The sequence below is a fragment of the Meriones unguiculatus genome, chromosome X (assembly GCF_030254825.1).
Source record: "Meriones unguiculatus strain TT.TT164.6M chromosome X, Bangor_MerUng_6.1, whole genome shotgun sequence".
Classification (NCBI taxonomy): domain Eukaryota; kingdom Metazoa; phylum Chordata; class Mammalia; order Rodentia; family Muridae; genus Meriones; species Meriones unguiculatus.
Window position 1 is genome coordinate 8,701,247 of NC_083369.1, and position 21,778 is coordinate 8,723,024.

Genomic DNA, 21,778 nt, shown 5'->3' on the forward strand with positions numbered 1-21,778 from the left:
TAAGAGAAAGGTTCATACCACTAAGTGCCTCCAGCAAGAAGTTTGAGACATCTCATAGAAGCAATTTAATGGCACACCAAAAGGCAAAGAAAAAAAAAAAAAAAGAAGCAGACACACCCAAGAGGAGTAAATGATTGGAAATACTCAAACTCAGAGCTGAAATCAATGAATTAGAAACAAATAAAACAATTCAAAGGATCAATGGGACCAAGAGCTGGTTCTTTGAGAAAATGAACAAGATAGACAAACCCTTATCCATACTAACTAAAAGGCAGAGAGACACTATCCAAATCAGCAAAATCAGAAATGAAAAGGGGATATAATGAGAGACACTATGGAAATCCAAACAATCATTAGGTCTTACTACAAATTTCTACATGCCACAAAATTTGAAAATATAAACTAAATGTACAATTTTCTTGATAGATTCCGTTTATCAAAATTCAATCAAGATCAGGGAAATAGATTAAATAGTCCTATATGCACCAAAGAAGTAGAAGGAGTCATCAAAAGTCTTCCTTCCAAAAGAAGCCCATGGTCAGATGGTTTCAGATCAGAATTCTACCAGACCTTCAAAGAAGAGCTAATTCCAATTCTCTTCAAACTATTTCACAAAATAGTTTGTGAAATAGAAGGAACGTTACCAAATAGAAGGAACGTTACCAAACTCATTCTATGAGGCCAAGTCACCTTGTTACTTAAACCACACAAAGACCCACCAAAAAAGAACTTCAGACCTATCTCTCAAGAATATTGATGCAAAAATACTCAATAAAATACTCATAAACCAAATCCAAGAACACATAAAAGATACCATCCAATATGAGCAGGCATGCTCCATCTCAGGCACGCAGGGGTGTTTCAATATATAGAAATCCATCCTGGTAATCCACCATATAATCAAACTGAAGGAGAAAAACAACATGATCATTTCCTTAGATGGCTAAAAAGCATATGACAAAATCCAACAGCCCTTTACGTTTCAAGTCTTATAAAGTCAGTGGACTGGGGGAGGGGCATAGTGAAAAAAGAGGGAGTGAAGGAGGGATCTGGATGAGTTGAGGGAGGGGGCCACACCTAGGATACAAAGTGGGTAAATTTTAATAAATAATGAATAAATTTAAAAAGAAAAATAAAATCTACTTAAATGGAAAATTATATGTAACTTGTAAAAGCAGTGACAACACATAAAGAAAAAGCTTACCTTCTAATAGTAAATTCCGATCACCTGGCTAGAAGTGAGGTTTTTTTGCCTTTACTTCAAATTCAGGTATATTTAAGTATTGGCCTCGGACTTCACCGTATTTTGGTGAGCTTCGACGGCAATGTGCCTGGAGCTTACGGTGCTTTGGTAACAAGGGGAAAGGGCCTTGCATAGCCTGGCAATGTTGCTTCTTAGGACGGATGGTTACTTCATTCTCTTCCTCTGATGTTAGTTTGTTGAAAGCCATATCTTTATTTTCATTTTTGGGGACAGTTGGGAGAATATGGAGCCCCTTACTGTTTGCAGGTGCTTCTAATTGCTCTCTCCAGGAACGACGAAAGATGGATCTTTCTCTAAAAGGACACATGCTTCTTGCTACTTCCATATCATCACTTTCTAGGGACTCTGTATTTGTTGGAGATTCCATGCATATATTTCTTGGGGTTCCTGGGCGAGTGTATTGTGAGGATAGTGAACATTTCTTTAGCAAAGTCTCCAGGTGTACAAACCCAGTGAATTGCAAAGTTGGAATTTCGGTATCATCTTGCTCCTCCTTTACAGGCACACCAGCAACCAATATTGTGGTGCCATTTCCCTTTTCTTCTGGACTGACAATTCCAGTAACATCTAACCGTTGAAATTCTGGAACGCCTGGTGACTTAACCAGTACTTTCTCTATGCGAAGAAGTGCTGAAGGTTTTGGCTTTACAAGGACAGTGCTTTCTAACTTCTTAGTTAGTTGGGGAGTAGTAACCATCACTGCCTGACTCATAAGCCCCATATCCCTCTGACCTTCTAGGGTCGGTTGCTGTGAGGGAAAAGTTGGATTTTGTTTTGGTTTTTTGGCCCTTTCCCAATTTTCCACAGTAGTAGGGCAGAAATGAGTGAACTCATCAGAAATATTTTGAGCACGTCTGTATTGGAAGTTCGGATTCATTGAAACAATCTGAAAAAAAAATTTAAAGATACAAGTTTTTAAGTCAACACTTTGAATATATTCTTGATTCTGATACATTATATCTTTTATAAGGACAGCAAGACACTAATGAAGACACTATAGACATTTGTTGATTACTCCAAACCGAGAAATATGAAAGATTTCCACCAATGTGATGTATTTCAGGAATATATGAACTTTTTGTTTTTTAAATTATTTTTTGTTAATTACATTTGATTCACTTGTATCCCAGCTGTAGCCCCCTCCCTCATCCCCTACCAATTCCACCCTCCCTCTTTCATCTCCTCCCATGCCCCTCCCCAAGTCTACTGATAGGGGAGGTCTTCCTCCCCTTCCCTCTGATCCTAGTCTATCAGGTCTCATCAGCACTGGTTGCATTGTCTCCCTCTGTGGACTGGTAAGGCTGCTCCCCCTCAGGGGGAGGTGATTAAAGAGACAGTCCCTGTTCCCATTACTAGGAAAAACACTTGGATACTGAGCTGCCATGGGCTACATCTGTGCAGGGGTTCTAGGTTATCTCCATGCATGGTACTTGGTTGGAGTATTACTCTCAGAAAAGATCCCTGTGCCCAGATTTTTTTCTTTTTTGGTTCTGTTACTCTCCTTTTGGAGCTCCTTGTCCCCTCTAGGTCTTTCTATCTCCTCTTACTTTCATAAGATTCCCTACATTCTGCCCAAAGTTTGGCTATGAGTCTCCACATCTGCTTTGATAACACTGTTGGCTAGAGTCTTTCTGAGGCCCTCTAGGTATGCTCCTGTCCTGTTCCCTGTTTTCTCCCTCTTCAGATGTCCATCCTTTTTGCCTTTGGGAGTGAGGATTGGTCATCTTACCCAGGGTCCTTCTTCTTGCTTAGCTTCCTTAAGGTGTACAGATTTTAGTATTTTTTTTATCCTATAGCATATGTTTGATATCCACTTATTTTTTTCAAGTTCATAGAACTTGTTTAAATTTTTTAATTTTAATTTTTATATTAATTACAGATTATTTGTTTTGTATCCCAGCTGTAGCCCCCTCCCTCATTCCCTCCCAATCCCACCCTCTCTTCCTCATCTCCTCCCATGGTCCTCTCCAAGTCCACTGATAGAGGAGGTCTTCCTCCCCTTCCATCTCACCCTAGCTTATCAGGTCTCATCAGGACTGGCTTCATTGCCTTCCTCTATGGGCTGGCAAGGCTGTTCCCCCCTCAGGGGGAGGTGATCAAAGAACCAGTTACTGAGTTCATGTCAGAGACAGTCCCTGTTCCCCTTGCTAGGATACCCACTTGGAATCTGAGCTGTCATGGGCTACATCCGAGCAGAGGTTCTAGGTTATATCCATGCATGGTCCTTGGTTGTAGATACAGTCTCATAAAAGACCCCTGTGCCTAGATATAGTTGGTCCTTGTGGAGCTCCTATACTCTCCAGGGCATACTAACTCCCCTTTCTTTCTTATGATTCCCTGTACTCTGCCGAAGGTTTGGTTATGAGTCTCAGCATCTGCTTTGATACACTGCTAGGTAGAGTCTTTCAGAGGCCCTCTGGGGTAGGCTCCTGTTCTGGTTGCTACTTCTTAAAGACAATAAACAAGTTATCTTTGAGAACACTTTTCAAATGCAAGCCAAACAAAGCCATAGTCCATACTTCCAAGTACCTCAGTCTCAAGGTCACTATTGCCTGACCAGTCATTTTAAGGACCGGCATTGTCCTTAAACAACTAGGGACCGTTCCTAAATCCCAGAATAAACAGAAATTATCCAACCCAGTCTGTTTTGCTTGATGCATTATCATTGAATTTGGTGTTTCCCATGTGTCCCCTACCTCTTATTGCCTCTCTTGGGATGTGTAAGGGTAGGAAACCATATTTCTTTTCCTTCCTTCCTTCCTTCCTTCCTTCCTTCCTTCCTTCCTTCCTTCCTTCCTTCCTTCCTTCCTTCCTCCCTCCCTCCCTCCCTCCCTCCCTCCTTTCTTTCTTTCTTCCTTCCTTCCTCTCTCTCTTTTTTCTTTTCTTTTCTTTTCTTTTTTTTTCAGTTTTTGAGACAAGGCTTTCCTGTGTAGTCTTGGCTGTCCTGGACTCACTTTGTAGACCAGGCTGGCCTTGAACTCATAGATATCCTCCTGCTTCTGTCTCCCAGTGCTGGGATGATAAGTGTGTACCATTGCGCCAGGCTGCAAACTGTATTTTCTTTTTATTTTATTAATTTTTTAATTTTTTTACATTAATTACATTTTATTTCCTTTGTATCCCAGCTGTAACCCCCTCCCTCATTCCCTCCTAATCCCACTCTCCCTCCCTCATCTCCTCCCATGTCCCTTCCAAATCCACTCATAGGGGAGGTCCTCCTCCCCTTCCATCTAACCCAAACTATATTTTCAGTAGCTGTCATCTATATATTTACTAACCTCACAATATATAATGGTATGAAAAATAAACTTATACTGAACATTCATATTTGCATATAATAACCATCTTTAAACCATGTGTTTTCAAAACCTGTGAAAGAAATCCTAAGGCATCTGCAAAAGTGGTAGAACAAATACTTAGAAAATTTCTCCCTAATTATTTTATTTATTTTTTGTATATATGTATGTATATGTGTGTGTGTATGCATGCATGTATGTATGCCACTTGTGTATGATTGCCCAAAGATCCTGGAAAATGATGTCAGATACCCTGGAGCTGGAGTTACCAGTGGGTTTGAGCCACTCTTATATGGACACTGGCGGACAGGCCTCTGAATTATAAGTCTCCAATAAACTCTTTCTACTATATAAGAAAAGTTTTCCTATGCACTGAAAAAAATGCTGGCAGAAATTGTCAAAATCATCTTTCAAAACTGTAGAAATTAGCCAAAGGCCTGGAGTAATTTCTATTAATTTGTACAATGTGAGTGGCTGAACTGAAATAGTGAGCTTGTTGTATGTTCATTTTTCCTGTTCAACATCACTCCATTTTCACAATTGTTTTGCAAACTAACAATTTAGAAACTCAGGGCCTAACAACCACTGAAAGAGATGACTTAGAATTAAAGCACCTTCAAACATGGATTTTTACAGTTATTTTTAGCGGACTTGCATGGCAACTACTCCACATTGTATTCTAGTCAAAAAATAAGGAAAAGGAAATGAACATGCAGACACACATTTGCACATAACCACGCAAGCTATGGTAAAACTGATCACATTCACGGACTATTGGCAAAATTTGATTCATGAGGCTACTGATCTTTATATTGCTCTCTACCTTTCATCATATATTTGTATAAAATGAAATAAAAGAAAGGTTGACATTAACGTGACAGTTTTTTATTGAAAACTACTGGCTAGTATTTATCAGTAACATGCTGTATTATCAACTTGAGTATGATTTTCACTTTTAAAATCTAACTGTAGTATTTACTATTTTATTTTTAATAGAGAAAAGTGTGGGTATTTGGTAATTCTCTTATTTTGTTAGTTTGGGAATGATGGTGTGATTTGTGATTTGATTAGAGTAGGCTTTCTTCTAGAATACTTACATATGATGGTTCTAAAATTGTTACATATTAAACTATATTTTGGGAAAAATAAGTTAAACAATTTTAGAATACTTCTTTAATTTATACCCTTATCAATAGCAAATAAAGATTTGTTTTTATGCACACAAATTCTCACCAACATTTGTGATTATTTTTGTTTCTTGCTGATATCCACTATAATTTGGGTGTGATAGAAATTCAAAGTACTTTTAATGATAAATTCCACTACAGCTCAACATGTAGAATACTTTAAAATATTTATTGTCCATTTGTGTTTCTTATTTTGAGAACTGTCCATTCAGTTTATTGGCTGATTCACTGTCAGTCCACATACTCTACATATAAGATTCAAAAGTATACAGTATACCTATCTACAATATACCTGGGTAAAGACCTTCTCCCATCCTATACTATCTCTATTCTGTTGATAATTTCTTTTGCTGTGCAGAAGGCTTTAAAATGTATGTAACCATATCAATTCTTGGGTCTACTTACTGTGCTATTGAGGTTCTAGTTAGAAAGCTGTTGTCTATAACTATGCCTCAATGCTTTCCTTGTGTTTCACATTAGTAGTTTCAGTGTTTCCAATTTTAAATTAAGAATTTTGATCCACTTTGAGTTAATATTTTTCAAAAGTGGATCAAATTCATTTTTTTGTAGCTATTTGCCCAGTTTTGCTGGTAACATTTATTGAATGAGTCATCTTTTTTCAGAAATGTTTTTGACACGTTTGTTAATAACTGGATGTAATAGCTGTGTGGATTTACCTTGGGATTCTCTTGTATTGCCATTGGTCTACATAATCTACTTTTGTGACATTATCATGCTGTCTTTGTTGTTCTAGTTTGATAGTATATCTCGAGGACAAGATATGGTATAAATCTGGCTGTGACTTTTCTCCTTAGAGTTGCTTTGTCGCTGTATGGCATTTTTTTTTTTTTTTTTTTAGTTTTGTGAGGAATATCATTGGAATTTTCAGTGGGATTTCACTGAATCTATAGCTTACCTTTGATAGTTTACTCATTATACAATTATTCTTTCAATCCAAGAATATGGTAATTCTTTCTACCATACAATATCTTTCACAAAAACTTTTTAGCATCTTAAATTTGCCTTGTAGAGGCCTTTTACCTTATTCATTGGTTTGATGGTTTCTTTATTTTTAGTTTTATTTGAAACTATTGTGAATGGGATGTTTTTTTTTTTTCCAGATTTTATTTTTTTTTCAATTCATAATGTTTTATTTTATTAATTACAGTTTATTCACTTTGTATTCCAGATGTAGACCCCTCCCCCACACCCTCCTAATCTCACCCTCCCTCCCTCTTCTCCTATGCCCCTCCCCTAGTCCACTGACAAGGGAGGTCCTCTTCCCCTTCCCTCTGACCCTAGTCTATCAGGTCTCATCAGGAGTGGCTGCATTGTCTTCTTCTGTGGCCTGGTAAGGCTGCTCCTCCAACATAAACTCATGGGCTGGCTCTTTGATTGCCTCCAAATTTTATTCTTAATGTTTGTTATTGGCATGTATAAAAATCTACTGATTTTATATTTTTATTGTGTGTCTTGTAACAATCTAAAAGTTTAAAAAATGGATTTTGGTATAGTCCTTGGGTCTTGTAATAGTATCATGGTTTCTCTAAATAGGGATAGTTTAACAGTTTCCTTCCCAATATAATCCCCTTTTACATCTTTGTCTTGTTTTAATTTCTCTAGCTAAGACTTTAAGTTTTATACTGAATCAAGATGGAAAGAGTGAACACTTTGTCTCATTTTGGATTTTGACTGAAATGTTTTCAATTATTTTATGTTATAGTATAATGTTAGCTATAGGTTTGTTATATACAGACTTTATGTTGAAATATGTTATAGTTTATTTAGGACATTTATCACAACATATTGAACTTTGTGAAATGACTCTGTTCTATTAAGAAGATCATATGATGGCTATTTTTAAATCCATTACTGTTGTATTACATTTATTGATTTGTGTATTTTGCATCCCTTGGGTGAAACTAACTTTGTCAAGATGTATGCCCTTCTTAATTTGATTTTGAAATAAATTTATCAGTAATTTTTTGAGAATTTTTATATTCATGTTAATCAGATTATGCTGTAACAACTCTCCTTTCATCTCTAATTTTATTAATTTGGGCCTTTTGCTATGTCTCTGGGTTGATTTGCCAATCTTGTTAACCTTTCCAAAGAACAAACTCTACTTTTTGTCTCTATTAATTTCTGCCATGATTTTCATTATTCCTTGCTACCCTTTGTGTTTGTTTAACTTTTTACTTTTCTAGAGTCTTTAGTTGAATCATTAGGTTATTTACTTGAGATCTCTCTTAATTTTCTTTAAATGTGAGCACTTATAATTTTAAACTTTCTTCTTAGGAGTATTTTGGCAGTACGCCAAAGGTTAGGATAGGCTGTGCTCTCATTTTCATTTGATTTTATAGTTATTTAAACTTACCTTTGATTCATGTAGCATATTTGGTTTCTGAGTATTTTGTCATTTCTGAGGTTAATCTTAATATTTATTTGAAATTTGATTCCGATGTGGTTTAATGAGAGGCAAGGAATTATTCTTTTTTTCATTTGTTAAGGTTTTCTTTGTAGCATACAATAAACATTATATTATATGTATATATATTACACACAAATACATACATATAATAGGTTTTTTATTTTTTTAAATAAAAAAATTTAATAAAGTAGTTTTATTACAGTTACTTATGCCTCTTAATTTTACACAGTAATGGTTTCATTGTAATACTCCTGAGTCGTTCTTAAATTATTTTTATTAATTAAAGTTTATTCACTTTGTATCCCCCCTGTAGCTCCTTCTCCCCTTCCAATCCTACTCTCCCTCCCTCTTCCCCACCTGTGCCCCTCTCCAAGTCCACTGATAAGGGAGGTGCTCCTCCCTATCCCTCTGATCCTAGTCTATCCTAGTCTATCAGGAGTGGCTGCATTGTCTTCCTCTGTGGCCTGGTAAGACTGCTTCCCCCTCAGGGAGAGGTGATCAAAGAGCAAGCCAATCAGTTCCTGTCCGAGACAGTCCCTGTCCCCATTACTATGGAACCCACTTGGACACTGAAGTGCCATAGGCTACCTCTGTGTGGGGGTTCCAGGCCACCTCCACGAGTGGTCCTTGGCTGGAGTATCAGCCTCAGAAAAGATCCCTGTGCCTAGACTTTTTGGTTCTGTTGCTCCTTGTGGAGCTCCTGTCCTCTCCAGGTCTTACTATCTCCCAATTCTTTCATAAGATTCCCTGCATTCTGCCCAAAGTTTGGCTATAAGTCTCATCTGCCTCGATACCCTTCAGGGTAGAGCCTTTCAGAGGTCCCCTGTGGTAGGTTCCTGTCCTGTTCCCTGTTTTCTCCCTCCTCTGATGTCCATCCTCTTTGCCTTTCTGAATGGGGATTGAGCATCTTAGCTAAAGCCCTCCTTCTTGATTAGCTTCCTTAGGTGTACAGGTTTTAGGAAGTTTATCCTATATTATATGTCTAATATCCACTTATGAGTGAGTATATAACCTGTGTGTCTTTCTGCTTTTGGGATACCTCACTCAGGATGATCTTTTCTAGTTCCCACCATTTACCTGCAAATTTCATGATTTCCTTGTGTTTATTGCTGAGTAATATTCCATTGTGTAGATGTACTACAATTTCTGTATCCATTCCTCAACTGAGGGGCATCTGGGCTGTTTCCAGCTTCTGGCTATTACAAATAAAGCAGCTACAAACATGGTTGAGCAGATGTCCTTGTATACTTGCGTGTCTTTTGGAAATATGTCTAGGAGTGCTATAGCTGGATATTGAGGAAGTGTTATTCTTAATTGTCTGAGAAAGCACCAGATTGATTTCCAAAGTGGTTGTACAAGTTTACATTCCGGGCTAATATCCAGTTTATATAAAGAACTCAAGAAGTTAAACAGCAATAAATCAAGTAATCCAAATTAAAAAATAAAAAGGCCTACAAAGCCAAACAGAGAATTCTTAATAGAAGCACATTGAATGGCAGAGAAACATTTAAAGAAATGTTCAACGTTCTTAGTCATCAGGGAAATGCAAATCAAAACGACCCTGAGATTGCACCTTATACCCATCAGAATAGTTAAGATGAAAAACTCAAGTGACAACACATGCTGGAGAGGATGTGACGAAAGGGGAACCCTCCTCCACTGCTGTTGTGCATATAATAGTTTTTTTCTTTAAATGAAAGTATCTATGCGTTGCTGATAAGAATGCATATTCCATCTTCTGGTGTTTTCTCTAATGATTTCCTTCTATACCTATAGACCAGTATATGACAATCCTCATCAGAGAAGTTTCTCCTTGAAGTCAATGGACATTAACACAGAGACTCCTTAAGTGATTATTGTCCAGAAAGTAAGAGAGGGTGGTGGCTCAGCCTTAAACAGTTTTTAGCTCCTCCCTCAAGGCTCAGGAGTCTTTGAGAAAGACAGAACAGAAACATTTTAAGAGCCAGAAGTCGTGAATAATATCAAAGAAACTGTGTTTTCCAGATTCTAAAGGATAGTTGCATATATAAATTGGCTACAATTGTGACAAGGGTGCAAAAGATCTGCACAATCTTCAGCCAGAGAAATTCTAGCATAGAGGGTGGAAGGTGAACATGAAATCACCATTAATGGGCAACTATTGACATTTGGTAATTGCTGGGAGAGAGGGGTTTAGTTTTCTTTAATGATTTGAGTCCCTTGTATATCACCCACATAGCAAAGCTGGTCCCATTAACAAGATTCCTTGAGAGGAACAAACTGGACTAAAAAGGGAAAGAACAACTTAATTTTGATTTTTTCTTGCTCTCTGTCTCTTCACATACAGTCAAAAATCCATATAAGGTATCTTAAAGGAAACATGGGGCATGCTGCCACCTTAGCTGCTGTCCTTCCATCAGGATGGAGGCTGCCATCTTGCTAGGGGTTTGACATTGTCATGTGACCTCACTTCTATCTTGACTAAAGTGACCACATGGCATAAGCCAACATAGGAAATAAAGCTGTTACAAACATGGTTGAGCAAATATCCTTGTTTTGTACTTGAGCATCTTTTGGATATATGCCTAGGAGTGGTATAGCTGGATCCTGAGGTAGCACTATTCCTAATTGTCTGAGAAAGTGCTAGATTGATTTCCAAAGTGCTTGGACAAATTTATATTCCCACCAGCAATGGAGGAGGGTTCCCCTTTCTCCACATTCTCTCTAACAGAGCTCAGGATGCTGTTTCTAGCCCCAGAATGAGTTTTGGAGCAGTAGTATTCAATGATCCATAGGGGAACTCATCTCCCACATCACTGTGCAGCACCGAGGTAGATTGCTTTATATGTCACATCTCAAAGAATTACTGTCGTGCACCTTAAGTAGGCTTTGAGTACATGAGTAGTTACATCAATTACTCATGGCCACCACTGTTACGGACATTCTAGAACAAAAGTTATAAATTAATCCTGTGGCTCAGATTGGTGGCTCAAACTGATTTCCTGTCTATGATTCTCAGATGTCAAAATTAAAATAAGCAAGTAGATAAACAGCAGAAAGAAAAGGAAAAGATATTCCTGGGTACATTCCCTAACAGTCATTTGATAGGACAATGAAAAATATTTAAAACTCATTCCTAGTCAGCTTTCTAGTTGTGGTCTGTGAATTTTGAGGAACAACTTTTCAGTTCTTCTCCTAAAAACTAAAATAAAGCTGGTTCCCTCTGGCTACTGCTGGCTTCCACAGGGAGGCTATACAAATCTTAAAAGTGCTGATGCTTTTCTTAGGGCCCATGGACTGAAATCCTAAAGAGCAATGGCAAAGGTTCATTTTATGAGGCTTTTGCTACACTGGGGTATCCCACATACGCACAGCTATGAACCAGTTTGTGCCTGGATTTTGATTCATAGGAAATGTCTACCATGATAAAAAGATACAACTGGAAAATATGTCAAGAATGTCAGTGTAGAACAATGGACCTTGTTTATGGCTTCTCTTCTCAGTACTGTTCAGCAGAGAAGGATACAGGCCACGTGGAAGAATACACTGACAAAAGGACAGGAGAACAGATAGTTAAGCATGTGTGCTGTTTTATAACTCATGGGGTATTTTTGGTTAAAATTATATCAGTTCACAAAATTATTGTTTTGAAAAAACATATCATTAACAATAGTTTCTTATGAAAACTGTGTTAAAATTCAGCACTAACAGAAGTAGTAGGGGACTTTTCCACATTTTAATTGCTACAATAAATGCACATTGAAATGAAAATACTCCTCTGTAGCAAATCTTCATGCTTTAAATTTGCTTTTAGGTTAGTTATAATGAGTAGTGTTCAATTCTTAATTCTTTTTTAATTTTTAGACTACCATGCAAATTAACAACTGTATTAATATGTTATACAAGTATACCAGGTAATTTCTTTATATCTGGCTCCATTACTCTTATGGACACTAGTTTATCTGTTTCCCTGAACATAATAAAATTTAATTATTTCTTTCAGCCATATAAAAAAAGAATGTATGTTCCTTGTGTTCTGTAAATATCTGTTAAACCAAGCCTATCTATGCGGTGTAATTTATCTCAGAAGTTTCTTTGCCAAGTTTTAGGTTGGGAGGTCAATTTAGATGTGACAGCTGGACTTTGAAATCTCACACTAGTATTATTTCAGAACCTATATTTTTTATGCATATTGATATTTTAATGAAATTAGAGGCTGAGATATGGTGCATAAATACTTACTGTAGTTGCATCCTTTGCGGTATATTATCAGATATGAGAACCACTATTGTTTGTCACTTCTGTTTGTTACATAGACTCTCAGTTTTTCTGTTTGTGAGGTATTTTTTTAAGACAACAGATAGTAGAAATGTATTTTGTAATCCATGCACTTTCTTGTGTTTTTAGTTGGTGAGTTAATGCCTTTTGTATCAAAATAATTGTTGATAAGTGTTATTATAAATGTTTTTGTTGGCCGTTCTAGTTGGTTGGTTTATTGGTAGGGTTTTCATCTTCCCCTGATAACATTGGCTGTTTGCTAATTTGCTGTTTGGGATATGATTAATTTCTTCCTGGTTCATTTCTCTCATTCATTGCAATCATGAAATGTATTCATCCCTGTGTTTGCTGATCATGATTATTTTAATTTATGCCAGCATTAAAATATTCTTATTTTGGAGATCCAAGATGGAGGCACAGACCATGCAGGGTATCTGAACAGCAGCTCATCAGTGAGAGCAAGGTGACCAGCAAGTCATACTGTGGACCCCAAAACCCCAATGTCTGTGTTTCTCAGGTGAGACGAGAATCCACAAGGATAATTGAAGGTCCATATTCAGGCTACCTGGTTAATACCAGGAAAAATTCCAGGGCTTCTGCCTGGCACTTCCTTAGCCCTAGGCTACCTGCCCAATCCACTACCTGCTCATACCTTCCTGAAATCAGCAGGAGTTACCTGGGCTCTGACCCTGCAACTTTAGGCAACTCGCCCAATCTCACCATCTGTGGATATATTCCTGGGACTTGCAGTGGTGGTGCACATGGAGGCCGGTGGGGGGTAGGCTAAGCTCTTACCCTGCAGCCTTAGACCACCCTCCCAAATCCACCAGGACCAGCAGCAGTGGCAGCTTGCTTGGCTCTGACCCCTTAGCCCTAGGCCACCCATTGTTTTATTTATTAATTTATTTATTTTTAATTTTATTTTTTTCTTATTAGTTACATTTTGTTAACTCTGTATCCCAGCCATGTCCTGATCCCTCATTCACTCCCTCCCTCCCTCCCTCCCTCCCTCCCTCCCTCCCTCCCTCCCTCCCTCCCTCATCTCCACCGTGCCCCTTTCCAAGTCCACTGATAGGGGAGGACATCCAACCCATTCATCTGATCCTGTTTTATCAGGTATCTTCAGGACTGGGTGCAAAGCCCTCCTCTGTGGCCTAACAGGACTGCTCCTCCCTTGGGGGTGGGGAGTAGGCCACCCATTGTAAACCACCATCAGTGGATACTTTCCTGGGACCTGCAACATGCACACAGGGCTCCTATCCAACAGCCTTAGGCCACCCACTCACCCAAACACACCATCTGTGGATACCTTCCAGGACAGGCAGCAACAGGGCACATGCCATCCTAACCCTGCAGCCTTAGGCCAACCACCACCCAAGCCAACTTTCTGTGGATATCTTCTTGGAAGTAGAGCCCAGCATCTCTGATTTTGGTCACTGCCTGTGGAGTAAATACCTCCCTGTACCGTGGGTGAAACTCCAAACTTGGGAGCTAACTCTCACAGTCCTGTGAACTTCTGTGTACTAGTGGCTCCTGTTTCCAAACCTGGGAGACCATTCTCAACATCCTGTGGACACCTTCTTGGTCGCAGCTGCTAGTGGCACTCACTCTTAGCACCCAGGGGAGGGGATACATTCTGGTACTGTGGAGGAGGTGTGGCTCCATCTGCCTACTCCCCTCTTGCTTGGTTCACCCAGGTCAGAATCAGCCAGCACAGCACAGACAGTGAACACGGCAGAAATGAGCTACTTGGGACCCAGGTTCCATTCCCCTCCATCTAACGGAAGCCTGGGGGATACTGGAGCATCTCTACTCAAAGACATCTATCAATCAGTGTCCCAGAATTGATAGATGCCTATGGCTCACATAGGCCAGAATCAGAGAGCCCAGCATAGACAGAGAACCTGACCCAAGTTTCATTGTCCTCCACCCCAAGGAAGCCTGAGGGCACTGGAACAGATATAGGCCTAGAGAACTTTCTGCCTGCTCCCCAGCAGCCTAGAACACCTGGTTCAGAAACAATGTGGCCAGCACAGTCAGTGAACCCAGTGGAGCTGAGCCAGGCCTGGGACCTAAATCCTGCACCTTCTTAAGGAAGTCTGTGGGACAATGGAACAGCTCTAGACTCAGAGGTCTTACTACTTGTGACTGGGCTACCTAGGTCACAAACAGTGAGCCAGCAGAGTCAGTGAATCCAGGGGACACTATTCAATAATCCAGAGACTGGTGGATCCAGTCTGCAGTACAAGCTCCAAGAGTAATCAGTCAAGGTTATAGACAACAAGATGGCTAGAGATCAGCACAAGAATAAGGGCAACAAAAACCAGGACTTCATGGTTTCACCAGACTCTCCAAAACTCAACTGAAACATAGGAAAATGATTTTAAGTCTATAATTATGCAGTTATTTGAGACGTATAATGAAGAAATGAACAAAATAATGGAGGCACATATAGAGGTACATAAAGAGGAAATGAAAAAAAAATAGAGGTCATTAAGGACAGACAGGAATCCCCATTCAAACAGATGAAGGAAACGGTGCAAGACATAAAAACAGAATTAGAATCAATAAAGAAAACACAAACATAGAAACCTTGGGGTTGGAGAACTTAGAGAAGAAATCAGAAACCACAAACGTAAGCATCACCAACAGAATACAAGATATGGAAGAGAGAATCTCTGGCACTGAAGATACAATTGCAGAAATTGATACATCTCTCAAAGAAAAAAAAATCGGAAAAGTCCCAAACACAGAATATCCATGAAATCAAGGACACCATGAAAAGATGCAAGCTAAGAATAATAGGAATAGACAAAAAAGAAGATTCAAGACTCCAAGGCCCAGGAAATATTTTCAAGAAAATCATAGAAGAAAATTTCCCCAACTTTAAGAAAGAGATGCCCATAAACATGTCTACAAAATACCAAATAGACTAGATCAGAAAACAAACTCCTCCCACCACATAATAATCAAAACACTAAATCTACAGAACAAAGAAAAAACATTAAAAGTGGCAAGGGAAAAAGGCCAAGTAACATAAAGGCTAACCTATAAGAATCACACCAGACTTTTCAACAGAGAATGAAAGCCAGAAGGAGTGGAACAAATATTATGCAGAAGCTTAGAGATCACAGATGCCAACCCAGACTACTATATCCAGGAAAACATTCACTCAGCATAGATGGAGAAAACAAAATATGACAAAACTAAATTTAAACAATAAACACACGACAATGCAGCCCTACAGAAGGAAAACTTCAACCCAAGGAGATCAGCTACACCCAAGAAAACATGGGATAAAGACATAATGACATCAAAAAAGCAATAGAAAACAAACACACAAACACATAATCACCACCCACTCCACAATAAAAGGAACTAACAATCACTGGTCACAGGTATCTATTAACATCAGTAGTCTCAACTCTCCAATAAAAAGACACAGACTAACAGATTGGTTGCAGGAATAGGATCCAAAATTCTGCTGCATTCACAAAGCACACCTCTGCAATAAAGATAGACACTATCTCAGAGTAATGGACTGGAAAAATGTTCTCCAAGCAAAAGTACCCAAAAACCAAGCAGGAGTAGCCATCCTAATATCTAATAAAATAAACTTTCAAGCAAAGTTAATCTAAAGAGATGGAGAGGGACATTTCATTCACATCAAAGGAAAAATCCACCAGGAGGACATCACAATGCTGAACATCTATGCACTAAATTCAACGGATCCTGCATTTGTCAAAGAAACATTATTAAAGCTTAAATCACACATTAATCCCAACACCTTAATAGTGGGAGACTTCAACACTCCAGTCTTGCCAAGGGACAGATCATTGAAACAGAAGCTAAACAGAAAAATAATGACACTTACAGAGGTCTTAAGTCAAATGGACCTAATCGATGTCTACAGAACCTTTCACCTAAACACACAAGTGTTTTTCTCAGCACCTTGTGGAACCTTCTCCAAAATTGACCATAAAGTTGGTCACAAAGGAAGCTTCAACAGTAACAGGAAGACTGAAAAAATCCCTCATATCATATCAGACCAACATGGTCTATAAATCTAGACCTCAACAATAACAGAAATAACAAAGAGCCTACACAACTTGGAAACTGAACAACTCTCTACTCAATGACACCTGGGTCAGGGAGGAAATAAAGAAAGAAATTAAAGACTTTCTAGAATTTAATGAAAATGAGGCACAACTTACTCTCAGTTATGGGACACAATGAAACCAATGGTAAGATGAAAGTTCATAGCACTAAGTGTGTTCATAAAGAAATTTGAGGTGTCTCATCAAAGCAACTTAATGACACACCTGAAGCACCAGAAAGAAAAGAAGCAGACATATCAAGAGGAGTAGACAGCTGGAAATAAACTCAGGGTTTAAATTAATACAATAGAAACAAAGAAAATGATTGAAAGAATCAACGAAACCATGAGCTGCTTCTTTGAGAAAATCAACAAGATAGACAAATTCTTAACCAAAATAAGTAAAAGGCATAGGAACACTATCTAAATCAACAAAATCAGAAATGAAAATGGGGATATAACAACAGACACGGAAGAAATCCAAAGAATCATTAGGTCTTACTTCAAAAGACTATATGTAACAATATTTGAAAATGTAAATGAAGTGGACAATTTTCTTGATAGATTCCATTTGCTAAGCCTGAATCAAAATCAGGCAAATGAATTAAATAATCCTATATCCCTTAAGGAAAGAGAAGCTGCCATCAAAATCTCCAATCCAAAAAAAGCCCGAGGCCAATTGGTGCTTGTGCATAATTCTACCAGACCTTCAAAGGACAGCTAACAGCAATATTCTTCAAACTATTCTACAAAATAGAAACAGAAGGAACATTACCAACCTCATTCTATGAGGCCACAGTGACCTTGATACCTAAACTGCATAAAGACCCAACAAAGAAAGGCAACTTCAGCCTGATTTGCTTCTGAACATTGGTGCAAAGATACTCAATAAAATACTAAAAAACAGGAGAACGAAGATGGTGGCGCCAGGAGTAAGTACACTGTGTCTGAGGAACGGGATAGCAGTGTTGGCACAATGACCAGGAGACCGAACGCAGGGACCTAAAACACCAGCGTTCGTGATTGCCAGGGGAGAGGAAATCAATTGGAACCGACCTCAGGTCACCCAGTCCATACCTGGAAAAGGTCCTGGGGACCCCGGGCGCACAAAACACCCGAGATCTGAGCACACAGCCTCCTGAGGCATCCCCAGCTGCCATCCAGGACCTGGACACACAGCCTCTGGCCCAGAGTGAGGCGCCAAGCCTCCGACCCAGAGCAAAGCCCTTGGTTGCCAGTCCAGAGAGGTGTGCACAGCCTCTGGCCCAGAAGGGGACACACACTGCCAGCCCAGATCAGAGCATAAAGCCTCTGGGCCAGAGTGGTGCCCGCAGCCGCCATTCCAGACCCGGGTACACAGCGTCTGGACCAGAGTGGAGCCCTCAGTTGCCAGCATAGAGAGGAGTGCACAGCCTCTGGACCAAAGTGGCGCCTGCAGCCACAATCCCAGACAGGGATACACAGCTTCCAGCCCAGAGTGAGACACCCAGCCTCCAAACCAGAGAGGAGCCCTCAGTTGCCAGCCAAGAGAGGAGTGACAGCCTCCAGACCAGAGAGGCACCCCCAGGTGCCAACTTGTCAAACTAGGCGCACATTCTCCAGGCCCATAGCAGAGTACTCAGCCCCTAGCCCAGAGACCTGCTGGGTGCTCCTCTCACCTTCCTGAACAGAACTGTGTTCCCCAGGATACCAGACTGAGTTTCCCTGTTGGGAGAAAACCCCACAGCTAGGGAATCAGCAGGATCTTCAAGAGGGCTGTACCTGGAAAATAGTGTAACAACAACAGCAGCTCACTAAATTCAGAATGAGCAGCGAGGCAGCTGTCTTGAAAACTTCTACGGGTGAGAAGAGAGGCCCCCGGACTAACAAAGACCACAGCTAATACTCAAGTCTATACACCTGAGGTGAGCAGTGGCAATTCCTGAGAAACACTGGCTGTACAGAGACCATACCCAAAAAGCAGAGGAGGCCTCCTTCAGGAAAAATCATCTTCCGGCCAAGAGGATTCTCCACAGCCAACACCTAAAACAGCCCAATGGGTAGAGGTCAGCGTAAAAGCTCAACCAACAAAAAACAGAGCAATATGGCATCTCCAGAACCTAGCCATCCAGGGGCGATCAGCCCTGGACAACCCGGCATAATAAAAAATCAAGAAGATGGCCTTACATCTATGCTGATGAAGAGGATAATAGAGGAAACAAATAAAATACGTAAAGAATTAGAGGAAGATAAAACCAAACAGATCATGGCTATCTATAAAGAAATGGAGGAAGTTAAAGACAAGCAGATTATGGCCATCCATGAAGAAATAGAGGAAGATGCAGCCAAACAGTTTGCAGCCTTCAGAGAAGAAATAATGAAATAACTGAAAGAAATAAAAGAAACAGAGTTGAAGGAACTGAAAGAAAAGCAGGAAAATACAATCAGACAGGTGAAGGAAGTAAACAAAACAACTCAAGATCTAAAGATGGAACTAGAAAAATTAAAGAAAACACAAATGGAGGAAATAATGGAGAGGAAGAAATTAGGGAAGAACACAGGAAATACAGAGGTAAGCATAACCAACAGACTACAAGAGATGGAAGAAAGAATCTTAGATGTAGAAGATATAATGTATCTGTCAAATCGATGTATCTGTCAAAGAAAATGTTAAATCCAAAACATTCCTGACACAGACCATCCAAGAAATCCAAGACAATATGAAATGACAAAACCCAAGAATAATAGGAATAGAGGAAAAAGAAGATTCCCTTCTCCAAGGCTCAGAAAATATTTTCAACAAAATCATTGAAGAAAATTTCGCCAAGTTAAAGGAGAGGCCAATAATACAAGAGACCTACAGAACACCCAATAAATTAGACCAGAAAAGAAAATCCTGCTGCCACATAATAATCAAAACAGTAAGTATACAGAACAAAGAAAAAATACTAAAAGCTGCAAGGGAAAAAGGCCAAGTAACATATAATGGCAAACCTATTAGAATCACACCTGACTTTTCAACAGAGACTATGAAAGCCAGAAGGGCCTGGACGGATATCATGCAGACCCTAAGAGAACACAGATGTCAGCCCAGGCTACTATACCTAGCAAAACTCTCAGTCCTTATAGACAGAGAAAACAAGATATTCAATGACTAAAACAAATTTCAGCAATACCTACACACAAATCCAGCATTACAGAAGACACTGGAAGGGAAAATACAACCCAGGAAAATTAGCTACTTCCAAGAAAACACAGGAAATAATTAATCTTATTACAGTAAAACAAAAAGCAACCAAGCACACAACATTATGACCACAGCCAACATCAAAATCAAAGGATCTAACAGCCACTGGTCATTAATCTCTCTAAACATCAATGGACTCAACTCTCCAATAAAAAGACACAGACTAACAGACTGGATATGTAAACAAAACCCAGCAATCTGTTGCATACAAGAAACACACCTAAGGCATAAAGATAGACATTACTGAGAGCAAAGGTTTGGAAGACGACTTTCCAAGCAAATGGACCCAAGAAGCAAGCAGGAGTAACCATTCTAATATCTGATATCTCATAAAATAGACTTTCAACCAAAATTAATCAAAAGAGATGGGGAAGGACACTTCATACTCATCAAGGGAAAAATCCACCAGGAAGACATCACAATCTTGAACATCTATGCCCCAAATACAAGGGCACCCACATTTGTAAAAGAAACATTGATAAAACTTAAACCACATATAGATCCCCACACATTAATAGTGGGAGACTTCAACACCCCACTCTCAACAAAGGACAGATCAACAAAACAGAAATTAAACAAAGAAAGAATGTCTCTAACAGAGGTCGCGAATCAAATGGACCTAACAGACATTTACAGAACCTTACAGCCAACCACAAAAGAATTTACCTTGTTCTCAGCACTTCACGCAACCTTCTCCAAAATAGACTATATAGCTGGTCACAAAGCAAGCCTCAACAGACACAAGAAGATTGAAAAAATCCCTTGTATCCTGTCTGATCACCATGGAATAAAGCTGGACCTCAACAACAACAGTAATAGCAAAAGCCTACACATGGAAACTGAACAATTTGTTACTAAACGACATCTGGGTCAGGGAAGAAATAAAGAAAGAAATGTCTTCCTAGAACTCAATGAAAATGAAGACACAACATACCCAAACTTGTGGGAAACAATGAAAGCAGTGCTAAGAAGAAAGTTCATAGCACTAAGTGCCTTCAAGAAGACATTTGAAACAGCTCATTCAAGCAACTTAATGGCTCACTTAAAAACCCTAGAAAAAGAAGAAGGAGACACACCAAAAAGGAGTAGACAGCTGGAAATAATCAAACTCAGGGCTGAAATCAATCAATTAGAAACAAATAAGACAATTCAAAGAATCAATGAAGCCAAGCGCTGGTTCTTTGAGAAAATCAACAAGATAGACAAACCCTTAGCCAAGCTAACTAAAAGGCAGAGAGACACCACCCAAAACAAAATCAGAAATGAAAAGAAGGACATAACTATAGTCACCGAGGAAATCCAAACAATCATTAGGACTTACTTCAAAAGTCTATATGCCACAAAATTTGAAAATCTAAATGAAATGGACAATTTTCTTGATCGATTTGACTTACCAAAGCTGAATCAAGACCAGGTAAATCAGTTAAATAGTCCTATATCCCCCAAGAAAATAGAAGCGGTCATCAAAAGTCTCCTATCTAAAAAAAAAAAAAAAAAAAAAAAAAAAAAGACCAGGACCAAATGGCTTCAGCGCAGAATTCCAGCAGACCTTCAAAGAAGAGTTAACTCCAATTCTCTTCAAACTATTCCACAAAATAGAAACAGAAGGAACATTACCAAACTCATTCTATGAAGCCACAGTCACCTTGGTACCTAAACCTCACAAAGATTCAACAAAGAAAGAGAATTTCAGGCCAATCTCCCTTATGAAGATTGATGCAAAAATACTCAACAGAATACTTGCAAACCGAATACAAGAACACATCAAAGATATCCACTATGACCAAGTAGACTTCATCCCAGGTATGCAGGGGTGGTTCAGTATACGGAAATCCATCAATGTGATCCACCATATTAACAAACTGAAAGAAAAAAAACTACATGATAATCTCCCTAGATGTTGAAAAAGCATTTGACAAAATCCAACATCCATTCATGTTAAAAGTATTGGAGAGCTCAGGGATACAAGGCACATATCTAAACATAGTAAAGGTGATATACAGCAAGCCTATAGCCAACAT

The 21,778-nt window shown here is 39.1% G+C and overlaps 1 protein-coding gene across 1 annotated transcript in view; it reads right to left on the reverse strand.

Moving 5' to 3' along the window:
* Positions 1 to 21,778, reverse strand: part of LOC110543889 (uncharacterized) — a 288,801-nt gene that overhangs the window by 30,948 nt on the left and 236,075 nt on the right. Inside the window, 1 exon segment of the mRNA XM_060375459.1 lies at positions 1,205 to 2,150. Coding sequence (XP_060231442.1) covers positions 1,205 to 2,150 — 946 coding nt within the window.